A 12,500-nucleotide genomic window follows, 5' to 3' on the forward strand; every position below is an offset into this window, starting at 1 on the left:
TTTGCTCTTGTTGCCAGGTTGGAGTGCAATGGCGCGATCTTGGCTCACTGCAACCTCTGCCTTTAATTGTGATTAGTCACAATTAAAATCGTGAAATGAAATCTCACTAGACATAACAGCAAGGTTATTTGTTTTTTGAAAAGATTAGCATCCTTTGAAACACCTGTAACTGGAGATGCCAAATGATACAAGCAAGGCAGTCTGAAATCCCTCATGATGCTCTCAAAACATATCTAGTTCTGACTGTCTTTGGGTTCAGACTTTTAGTAAAAACTGCGGAAGCCCAGGTTGGGAAACAGGCAGCTCAGAGTTCTTCTAAATAGCTACAGTTTGCCTGTACAGCTGACTTGGGAGGAGGGGAGAAGAAAGGGATTGCTAGAAAAGGGATTGATGGGAGTTTTGTATTTAATTTGGCCAGGACCTGAGGAAATATATCATATGTAACCTGGTATGATTGCATGTGTATAGGAATATTCAGAATAAAGCCTAGAAAAGAACAGGTTGGGAAGTTAGTTTTGGGTGGCAGAAGAATGGTAAGGCCGATTTTGTTAGTAGTTGCACATGAACAAATGAGGCTGAAGTACAGTGCCATTTCCAGGCAGGCCTGGTGGAATCCAGTATGAGTGCCGTTTCAGATGGGACACCCCAACTGGGAAGGAGGCGGATGTGTAGCGGCCGTCTGGCCCTGGCATTCCTTCAGTCTCTTGCATAGTTCAATTGTGTTAATGTTTAAGGGATAAGTAGGGAGATTTGTTTGTTTTTCTAATCAAGAACATAATTTATTTAAGATATTTCATTTCCACACACCCAACTTGGATTTACTCTATATGAGCTAAGGAAAGTGGAGGTTGTCATCTTAAGGAGGCCCAGATACAGTTTTAGAAATAACCTAGGGCGGAAGGCTATCACAGGTCCTCCTTACAGACACTCATAGCCAGCTGGTCTGGTGTACAGCAGCCGCAGTTTGGCACTGACATCCTGGAGGGAGGATATTGAAGGGCCTGCATGTGCTCCTCTGGTCCTTGCATTATGCCCAGTCACCAGAACTGCAATTACCCGAGGAATCGTGTATGTTGTGGAGGCTAAGACATAAACGCCATGGCTCTCCCCATTTCTTCAACTTCCTTGCAGTTCAGAGGAGGCAAAGCAGAGCCCTGGGCTTGCCCATCCTCACTGCAGCCCCACTAGGAGAGCCCATGAAGGTGGTCTTAGATTTCTAGGCTGAGGCAAGAAGGGGTCAGGTGATGAGCCCAAAGCGACACAGCCCAGCCCTGCTGTGGTCAGGGAGGAAAAGGGACTGACTTTGTCCATCGAGTATGGAGACTGCTTCCTTCTTTCTGATGTTTTCAATGCAAGCTATCAGCTACCAAATGGCTGCCTTTTTTTTTTTTCTTGTCCTTAGAGAGGCACCCAGGGATCAGGAACACAAAGGTATCACAGGTTTGTTTTCTTTTAAGATTGTCCAGTTTTGGTCATAGGTGGTTTGATTTCTTTTCACTAAATACAAAGCATGGATCTTGTCATCAAATCCAGCCAAAGTCAATCTCAGTGTCATTTGCTGTCTCTCTTCCCTCCTTACTGATCCCAGGAGAGAAGGTTACACTAGTGATGGAACACCAGAATGATATAAACCTTCCAACTTGGCTCAGGAAGAGCTACAGACAAACAAGTATATCTACCATTGCAGTGGCTCATGATACGCAGTTCTGGACTCTACAGCTTCCAGTTCTCACTACACTGGTCTTCCCTACCATTCCTCTCTTTCCACAGGCTAAGAAATGCACAGTGATCGGGGGCTCTGGATTCCTGGGGCAGCACATGGTGGAGCAGTTGCTGGCAAGAGGATATGCTGTCAATGTCTTTGACATCCGGCAAGGGTTTGATAATCCCCAGGTGCAGTTCTTTGTGGGTGACCTCTGCAGCCGACAGGTAATGGACCTTGCTGATTTCCCACAACTCATGAGGGGGAACCACGATACTTCCCTTGCTCAGAGGCCAGCCAAATTGTTTGAAAAAAAAATTGTTGCATTGTGAACATTTTCAAAGTTATAGGAAAGAACACCACATTCTTACTCCTCAGAATGAATAACCATCATCTCTGTCGCAGCCACTCAGCTCTGTCCTGGTAGTACAAAAGCAGCCATGATCAGCACTTAAATGAACAAATGGATGTGGCTGTGTGCCAGGGAAACTGTACTTCAAAAGCAGTCCATGGGCTGTTTGGGCCAGCTGCAAAAAGTATGGGTGCTGGGCCACAGGGTCGTGATTTTTTTTGATTAAGATATAATTCATTAAAAAAAGATACAATTCATGTACTGCCAATATCACATTTTTAACATATGCAATTCAGTGGTTATCCATATATCCACAAAGCTGTGCAACCGTCTCCCATGATCTAACTCCAGAATATTTGTATTCCGCCAAAATGAAATCTCATAGCCATCCCCTCTCCTCCCCTCCCAGCCCCTGGCAGCCACTCATCTGCTTCCCATCTCTATGGATGGGCCTCTTCTGGACATTTCATAAAAACAGAATTATGTCGTATTCATACTNGGTGCCGAGGGCATTCCTTCACAGGATGGGGGAATTTCTACCTTTCCTAAGCTCTTTCACCTACTCTCTTAGGTTGTCTCAATTTGAAGCTTTTCGTCATATTTATATTTTTTTCACTTAGCATGATGTTTTCAGCTTCCTCCATGTTGTTGAGGTATGAATAGCTTGAATTTTATTACATGTTGCCAGATGGCTCGACAAAGCTGCTATGTCAATTTCACCTCACACCACAGTGTGGCAGGAGCCCCATTGCTCCACATCCTTGCCACCGTGGAGCATAACTAGACTTTTTGGTGTTGCCATTCTGAGGAGTATGAAATGGTGCCTCGCTGATGTTCAGAGTCACATGTCCTCCCTGATCAAGTAACCAGCCACTCTGTCATTGGGTGATCGGCTTTCAGGCTTCCTCCTGTATGAAATGTTTGTGTCCTTTGCCCCTTTGTCTTTGGGATTGCCTTTTCTTCCTTGTTACTCTAGTTGGAATGCCGATCCTGTGCTTGTGTCCTTGTGGATGGCTTCCCTCAGCCTGTCACTGGGCTCTTATTCTTGGCTTTGGTGTCATTTGCCATATGGTTTTTGTTTATGAAATATTAAGACCATTGCTTCTGCTGCAAAGTTATGGCTGTTTTCTCTCCCACACTGCTCACACCTCCGGGCCTGGAGATGGGGTAGACATCTTCCGTACTCATCATGGCTGCCTCCGAACCATTCTCCCTCATGCCACTCTAAGCCCCTCCAGCTTTGAAGAGGATACCCTCAGACTATATACAAACCCCAACACCCTTCCTTCCTTGTGATGGCCACCCACAGCCATCTGCTCCCCTTCCCAGGTGACTCCACTTTATTCCTTAGGATTTCAGCTCCTTTCTGGCATTACGATTTGTGAATTCAGTGTTCACGTAGATGACCCTACCAACGCCCTCGCCTCTCTCACCCAGTGAGGCTGCCCTCCTGTCATCACCAGTAAGCATGTCCTCTCCTTCATCCCAGTTGCAGGCATTCTACTCTGAGTACCAGCTCCTCTCTGTCCAGCTCATGCCCTCTAGTGCCTCAGCTGTCCCGATTCCTTGACCCCACCCAGACATCCAGGCATACCTGCTGTGGCTCACCCCATTTGTGCTTCACTGCCTTTAGTTCCATGGTCCACTCATTCACTTGCATGGTCTTCACCCCCTTCCCCTTTCTCTTTTGGTTGTATGTATCCATAAAGTTTCTCCACAGAAACACCCAGCAGGGGGCAGGGAGAGAGAGAGGGAGAGGTGGGTGAGAGGGAGAAAGAGATTGAGATTTTTTTTTTTCTTGAGATGAAGTCTTGTTCTTATTGCCCAGGCTGGAATGCAGTGGAGCGATCTCAGCTCCCCACAGCCCCTGTCTCCCAGGTTCCAGAGATTCCTCTGCCTCAGCCTCCTGGGTAGCTGGGATTACAGGCACAAGCCACCACGCTTGACTAATTTTTGTATTTTCAGTAGAGACAGGGTTTCACTGTGTTGGCCAGGCTGGTCTGGAACTCCTTACCTCGGGTGATCCGCCTGCCTCAGCCTCCCAAAGTGCTGGGATTACAGGTGTGAGCCACCGCACGTGGCCGAGAGATTGAGATTTAACTCACAGAATTGGTTTACATGATTGTAAGGGCTGGCTAGGCAGGTCTGAAATTTGTAGGGCAGACCAGAAACTCAGACAGGAATTGATGCTGTGGTCCCACGTTAGAATTTTTCTTACAGAATCCTCACTTTCTTTTTCAGGGTGTTTGAACTGATTATATACTGCCTTCCCAGAGTATCAAGGGTAATCTCCTTATTTAAAGTCAGCTGATTGTAGATGTCAACCACAGCTACAACATACCTCTACAGCAACACCCACACTAGTGTTTAGTGGAGTTACCGGGGACTGGAGCCTGGCCCCCCACAGTGTACTTCACATTGTAACCCCCACCCTGGTTAAATCTTGCCTTGTGCATGGCCACAGCCCTCAAGCAGACCTTTGGTACCACTGAGCACCACCTCCACAAATGTGCCTACGTCCACGTCTCCAGTCAGCCTCCCCTGCTGTTCCTGAGGATGCCTCATCCCCACCAAAGCACCCATCCTGGTGCCAGCTGGAAGCCACCTCCTCTTCCCTACCCAGTGATTCGGATAGGACCTCTCTCCCTGGCTGCCTCTGATTCCTTCCTTCTGTTATCTTGTGGAACCACTCCAGTTAGGTCCCCCCCAAACAGCTCCTGTCACTGCCACCAGGGACCTTGAGGCAACCATATCCGGTGGTTGAATCTCCGTCCTCCTCTGCCTTGGCCCTTTAGCAGCATCTGATGCTTTCTTTGCTTGCCTTCTAAGATGCCACGCTCCCTCCTTTCTCCTTCTGCCTCAATGATTGTCCCCTGGTCACTATCATTTCTAAACTTTGCAGGCTCCAGGACTTTGCTTTTCTTCTCCAAGTTTAGACAGTGTCCCCGTGACTCCATCCCATCTCATGTATTCATTATTGTCTAGAAGCTAGTGGGCTGCCTGCTTGGCATCTCTACCCCCTAGCTCTCTTGGCCATGTGTGTGTCTGTGTGTGTCTGTGTGTGTATCTCAAAATGCCTGCTGGGCATCCCTGTTTGGATACCTCATGGTCACTTCAAGCTTGCTACATCCAAAATTAAGTTCCTGGTTCCCTGATGCAAGCCCCTCCCCTATCCCAGCAAACCTACTTCTGCTAAGTCTTCTCCAACTCCATAAATGGCCCACTCTGCTTTTCCAGTTGCATTAACCAAAAACCTTTGATTTATCCCTGCCAGGTTCCTTTCTCTCTCATGCCCTTCATCCCATCCATCATGAAATCTTGTTGACTCCACTCAGAACAGATCCCCAACCCAGCAACTTCTCACCCCACCCATGGCTGCCACCCTGGTCCATCATCACTCTCACCTAGATGTTAGAGGGACTCTTAATGGATAGATCAGATCATACCACCCTCTGTACAGAAGCCTCCAGTGGCATCCAGTCCCATGTAGAGCAAACAGGCCTGTGTAATCACCCGTGAGGCCCTGAACAGCACGTCCCCACTACCTGTCGGGCCCCCTTCCTCCCACACCCGCCTCATGGCTCTGCCCCAGGCACACTGGCCACAAACCAAGTTTCTGCCTCAGAACCTTTGCACTTGGTGTTCTTTTTTCTTTTTTCTTTTTTCTTTTATTGCATTTACAAAGCACTTGGTGTTCTTTCTGTCAGGAACGCTCTTCCTGAACCACAGAGCTTGCTCCCTAACTTCCTGTAAATCTCCAATCACCCCGTGCTAAGGAACCAGCCCCTGCCCATCTCCCTTACTTTGCTCTAGTTTCTGCATATCAGCTGCCAGCCAGTACGGACGTCCTCTAGATTTACTTGTTTCTTTGCTTATTTGTCTTGAAAAGTGATTGATCATGAGCAGATACAGAGCAAAGGAAATCTCGTAAGAAATTTGTCCTCAACGTAAGCTCCACAAAAGCAGGGATTTTGTCTTTCGATTACTGCTTTGTTCCCTCCAAGGAGATGAGAATCCTTAGCAGGCTTTAACTTCTCTCCAAAAGGCTCCCCAGCTGCTATGCTGCTGTTGCTAATATATTATTGCCAGCTTTCCTTGAGTACAAATTTAAAGGGAGACCCTCAAGCATGGCATGTTGCTCTCCAGCTACACTCAGCTACTCAGCTGCAGGCATGGAGAAGAGGCGAGTTGCATTTAACCAGGGTTGGAGTTTGCTAGACAAATTTAATAAAGGGAGAGGGGAACAAGGCAAAGGTGGTGCTGATGGATCATGAAATCTAAGCTAAGTCCAAGGTGGATGTGATGTGGGTGAAAGGCATGGCAGGAAAGGACTTTTATTTTTATGTATTTTTTATTTTTTGAGACAGAGTCTTGCTCTGTTGCCCAGGCTGTGGCGCAACTCAGCTCACTGCAACCTCTGTCTTCCAGGTTTAAGTGATTCTCCTGCCTCAGCCTCCCTAATCAGGTGCCCACCACCACACCCGGCTAATTTTTGTGGTTTCAGTAGAAGCAGGGTTTTGCCACGATGGCCAGGCTGGCCTTGAACTCCTGACCTCAGGTGATCTGCCTGCCTCGGCCTCCCAAATTGCTGGGATTACAGGCATGAACAACTGCACCTGGCCGGGAAGGACTTTTAAAATGTGCTTTCAGCTGGGTGTGGTGGTGTGCATTGCAGTCCCCCAGCTATTTGGAATGCCAAGGTGGGAGAATCACTTGAGGCCAGGAGTTCAAGACTAGCCTGAACAACATAATGAGACCTCCATTTCTTTTTTAAAAAATGTGTTTTTATAGTCAGTAGAGAGAGAGGGGAGAGAGACAGATATATATACACACATACATATAGATAAAGTTTATATATATATATAGTTATATAGTTTTATATACACAACATATATTACATAACTGTTTGTTTGTTTGTTTGTTTGTTTGTTTGTTGGACACAGAGTTTTGCTCTGTCGCCCAGGCTGGAGTGCAGTGGCACGATCTCGGCTCACTGCAACCTCTGCCTCCTGGGTTCAAGCGATTCTCCTGCCGCAGCCTCCCGAGTTGCTAGGATTACAGGCATGGGCCACCATGCCTGGATAATTTTTATATTTTTAGAGACAGGGGTTTACCACGTTGGCCAGCCTGCTCTCGAACTCCTGACCTCAAGTGATCTGCCCTCCTTTGCCTCCCAAAGTGCTAGGATTACAGGTGTGAGCCACCATTGCCACCACGCCCAGCCCATAACACTTTTCAAAATCGCCCCAGTCTTGTGGCATCTTTTGCTGCTAACAAGAAGTCTACTCCCAAGCTGGTTGCTGGCTTTTCTCTCACAGCTTTTAGAATTTTATTTTTTATCATTTATAGTCTCTATAGAGAATGCATCTGAGCCTGAGTTCTCATTTTGATTTTAAATCTGACTCAACACTTGCCAGGCCTTTGCAGTCTGAAAATGAATGTCTTTCCTCATTTCTGGAAAATTCTTCAAAGACTCTACTTTTCTCTTTCTCTCTTTCTGGAAGCCTTGCTGGACAGATGGTGGTCTTTCATTGTGTTATCTGTCTGTTACCCTCTCTTTCTTGCATTCCTTCTCTTTCTCGTTCTATTTCATAGCAGATTTCCTCTTCCCTGCATCTGCCCATGGCCAATCATGTTTCACCTATAGTCCCCTCAGATTATGTTGAAGTCATTCCTAGACATCATATCATTTTATCTGTAAATATTTCATTATTGGTCTCTAAAAGATAAGGATTCTTTTTAAAAACATTGACAGTAGTTCTTTAGTATCTAGCCAGTGTTCAGATATCCCTGAATGTCTTATAAATGTTTTTGTATTATTGTTTTTCCACATAAGGAACCAAACAAGGTCAAGACTATGCATTTGGCTGAAATATTTAGGTCTGTTTTAATTTACAGTTCCCTTCATCTTTTGAAACTTCAGTCTATCTATTGAATAACTGAAGTTTAATAGGATCCATGTTTGTGGTGCTGTAGTATTTCCCACAGTCTGGATTTTGCTGATTACATCCCCATGATGTTTAACATGCCCTGCTGTCCTCCAGTATTTTCTGTATACTGGTAGATCTGTGATGGTACTGTCCATTAAGGCAGCCGTTAGCCACATGTAGCTATTAGACACTTAAAATGTGGCAAGTCAGAATTGAGAAGCACTGTACATGTAAAGTCTACACCAGATTTCAAAACTAAGTACAGAAAAAAGGAATGTAACTATCTCATTCAAGTTAATTTCACCTTTCTCTTTTTACTTTTTAATGTCATTACTACAAACGTTAAAGTCACTGTGGCTTATATTATGTTTCTACTGGACTACAGACTTGGTCAGACTTGTTCAGGTTTTTCCTCTGGGATATTATTACTTTTGATATTCCAATAGTAATAAGCATGCCTAATGCTCATATTTGGGTTTCTATATACCATTTTGCACAAAAGGAACTAGGGCTTCTTGGGAAAATTGCTCATTCTAGGACCCTAGGGCAGGGGCAGTACAAAGTTAGTCTGCAACATTTTCTTAGCACAAAATGAATGAGGACATATAAAGAAGACACAAGAGCCAAATTGAAGGGCCTCCACTGGCCAAATATGGGACATTTTGAGCCTTGAAAAACATAATAGTAGTGGATTATAATGCATTGATTTAAAAAAGAATCCATAGGTCTGTAGAAATACTGAAAATAGGCCGAGCGTGGTGGCTCATGCCTGTAATGCCAGCACTTTGGGAGGTGGGTGGATCACCTGAGGTCAGGAGTTGAAGACCAGTCTGGCCAACATGGAGAAACCCCGTCTCTACTAAAAATGCAAAAATTAGCTGGGCATGGTGGCTGGTACCTGTAATCCCAGCTGCTTGAGAGGAGGAGGCAGAAGAATCACTTAAACCCAGGAGGCAGAGGTTGCAGTGAGCTAAGATCGTGCCATTGTACTCCAGCCTGGGCAACAAGAGCGAAACTCCATCTCAAAAAAAAAAAGAAAAAAAATACTGAAAAGAACAATTGGGATCAGGGAGAAGGGGAAGCTCTACAGAGGAATTCCAACTAATAAATGTAAAGAGCATGAATTAAAAAGCTAGACTTAGAATGTCACCATTTTATACCCAGTACATTGATTACTGTTCCAGGCAAGGACGATCAATAAATGCTGAGGTCAATCGGTGGAATTAACATGCTGGAGATTACTTAGGAATTGCAAGGGAAAAGGTACCTTTTTGATGGCCAGAATCTGACAGCCATCATCATCACCAACTTAATATCACCAACAGTGGGACAAAGTTGCACCTCCTGAGGTAATTCCCTGAGAAGGGCACACCACCACTGATGTGGTATTCTTGCCAAAACCATTAAACCTGAATCTAATCTTGAGGAAACAGACTAATCCAAACTGAAGGTCAGTCTATAAAGTAACCAACCAGAACCCTTGAAAAATAGCAGCATTAAAATAAGACAAAAAAGAAAAGATGGGAAATTGTTTCAGATTAAAAGAGATGGAGGAGACGTGAGGAATAAATACTACACGTCCTGGACCCCAAAACAAAAGGCTGTAAAGGACATTATTGGGACAATTGGGGGAATTTGAATATAGACTAATTATTGGATAAGAGTATCATATCTGTTAGGTTTCTTGAGTGTGATCATTATTTCATGGCTATTTAAGAGAATGCTTTTGTTCTTAAGAGATACCTGGTAAAGTTTAGAGGCAGCATGAGGTCTGCAACTTACTTGAGTGGTTTCAAAAAATATCATTGATTGTATGTATGTAGAGAGAGGAAATTGTGGCAAAATATTAATTGGTGAGTCTAGGCACATAACTGTCTTTTCTTTTGGTGACAAGCATGAATCATACTTAGATCCTGTGAATTAAGGTCTGGTGAAATGGTGATGTGCTATTACTTCTTCATTTAGTAGCTGCAGTGTTTATACCTTTTGCAGAATAAAGGTTTGGTTTTTTTTTCCGTTTATTTACCAGTTTCAGAAAGAATTTTTATTCTTACTTGTGGTCAAGCTGTCCTTTCTTTGCCCAGTGGGAACGTCTTCAGGCTGGCACCTGAGTGCTTTTAACATGACCCCAGTAGTCTTAGCTAGTATCCTCACTTTCTGGTACAAGGTGTGCCTGGTTCTTGTGTATTTCCTGTCCCAGATCTGCAATCAGCCCTTTCTCTCAGGAGCTCTTGTTCCTTTTAGCAGTAAATCAAACAGACCTGTTTTAAAAATCCCTTTCAGGTTGCTGTATTGTATCTAGTTTCACAGGAAGGAATATGCCTGTGTATCGGCTATTTATACTGTCTTTAATGGTGTGAAACTTTTTCATATGATTCGTAATTTCTATCTGAGTTCCCCTTCTGGGGGAGTTTTACCCCCTAGGTGCCCGCCCTGAACCACCCGAAAGGGTGTTGCCTCTGTGTGGATCGCACAGACTTCTCATGCCCCAAACCCCTTTTTATGGGGGACTAGTTACTGGGGAGAAGGTGATTAAATGGACAACTTGGTTTCCATCCCATGTACTTCAGTATTATTGAATCTCTTATAAGAATATGTTTCCATATTGATTGTAGAATTATAAGATAAGGAACCTAGAAGCCACAGGTTGGAGAATGAAAATGTGGGAATGCTACTGACCTGTCAAAGCAGGAATGATTATTTTCTCTTCATTTGCTTTTCCAGGATCTGTACCCAGCTCTGAAAGGTGTAAACACAGTTTTCCACTGTGCATCACCCCCGCCATCCAGTAACAACAAGGAACTCTTTTATAGAGTGAATTACAATGGCACCAAGAATGTCATTGAAACTTGCAAAGAGGCTGGGGTTCAGGTAAGGGGAAAGCTGGAGTGAGTGCTGTCAGGAACGTGTGATGGCCCTTTCTAAGGGTGTAAGGTCATAGTTCTTGCAGTCTCCCCAGGCCTAGGTAGGGTTGCTTCTTAAATTGTTAGGAAGATGTTAAAAATGAAGGCCTGGGGAGTCACTGAGGATTATGAAGGTCTGCTTGCCAAGGCCGATTTGAGTTGTAGTATTCTAACTGCACACAAATAGAACATCTGAGGACCTCAAGGCTATTAGCCTTCAGTTAAAGAGCTGCAGAACTTAGACATTGCTTGTATTTTTATTATGATAAAATATATATCACATACAATTTACCATCATAGCCATTTTGAAGTGCAGAGTTCAGTGACATTAAGTACACTCACAGCATTGTACAACCATCACCACCATCCATCTCTAAACCGTTTCTTCTTCCCTAATAGAAACTCCATCCCCATTAAACAGCAACTCCCAGTCTCCCTTCCCCACTCAGCCCTTGGCAACCACCCTTCTACTTTCTGTTTCTGTGGGTTTGACAACTGTAGGAACCTCACAGAAGTGGAATGATATAGTATCTGTCCTTTTGTGTCTGGCTTATTTCACCGAGCATGATGTCCTCAGGGGTCATCCATGTTGTAGCATGTGTCCAAATGTCCTTCCTTTTTAAGGCAGAACAATATTTCACTGTATGGGTGGACCACATTTTGTCTATTCATTAAGCCGTTGATGGACATTTGTGCTGTCTTCACATTTTGGCAATTGTAAACAATAATGCTGTGAACACAGGTATACAAACATCTGTTCAAGTCCCTGTTAATCACTTCTTTTGGACATATACCCAGAATTAGGGCTGCTGGATCATATGCTAGTTCTATGGTTAACCTTTTGAGGAACCACCGCATCGTTTTCCAGACCTTGCTTATATTTTCAAAGAAAAGCAAATTGTGTTTACTCTTAGCCAGTAGAAACCTGTTATAACTCAGGCCTGAGGGGATACGAATTTCTGCCACTTTGTAGCTTGCTGCATTGTTACCAGTCCTGGTTCTTAGGGTTTTCTTTATAGGACTCCAGCCACTGACTGAAACAGCACCCTGTCAGTTCAGCATCCTGACCCTCACAGGGCCGCATGCCACAGGTACTACATAAATTAAGAGAAAGCTTGAAGCAAGCCAGGGGTTCCTCTCCCAACAACCTCTCCTGGCACTGTCTGATCCCCATGTCCCCAGCATCCTCAGCCAGCCCAGCAGGGCTGGAGCTCTTCTGGGCTCGGACCCTGGAGAGCATCAGTTATAACTGGCCCCTGGCAGTTGACAAGATGCTTTGTTCTGATGCAGTTTTTACCTAATTGGCTCTTCATTAGGTAACCAGGGGCTAAACAATGTCTCTTAGCTAGTAACTACAAGAGGTGGAGTCACAGCGGATTCTCCAAATCCCAGACTTTGCACTCTGCTATGCTGATGTAACTGGAGCCCTGGGAAGGGCCTTGCTGCTCTTTGCTAAGTGGAAGGTTCCAGGCATACAAAAAAGATTTGCACCCAGGTGTGGTGGCTCACATGTGTAATCCCAGCGCCCTGGGAGACCAAAGCAGGAAGATCTCTTGAGCCCAGGAGTTCAAGACCAGGCTGAGCAACATAGCAATACCCCACCTCTACAAAAC

At 44.8% G+C, this 12,500-nt stretch overlaps 1 protein-coding gene across 2 annotated transcripts in view; it reads left to right on the plus strand.

The window, feature by feature from the left end:
* The window catches only part of NSDHL (NAD(P) dependent steroid dehydrogenase-like), a 28,689-nt gene that overhangs the window by 7,723 nt on the left and 8,466 nt on the right, over positions 1-12,500 (plus strand). For both annotated transcript variants that reach the window (XM_017500897.2, XM_017500899.2), the window contains exons 3-4: positions 1,771-1,929; positions 10,709-10,855. In XM_017500897.2, the coding sequence (XP_017356386.1) occupies positions 1,771-1,929; positions 10,709-10,855 (306 nt within the window). The remainder of the gene's footprint in view (positions 1-1,770; positions 1,930-10,708; positions 10,856-12,500) is intronic.

The sequence above is a fragment of the Cebus imitator genome, unplaced genomic scaffold (assembly GCF_001604975.1).
Source record: "Cebus imitator isolate Cc_AM_T3 unplaced genomic scaffold, Cebus_imitator-1.0 Scaffold273, whole genome shotgun sequence".
Classification (NCBI taxonomy): Eukaryota; Metazoa; Chordata; class Mammalia; order Primates; family Cebidae; genus Cebus; species Cebus imitator.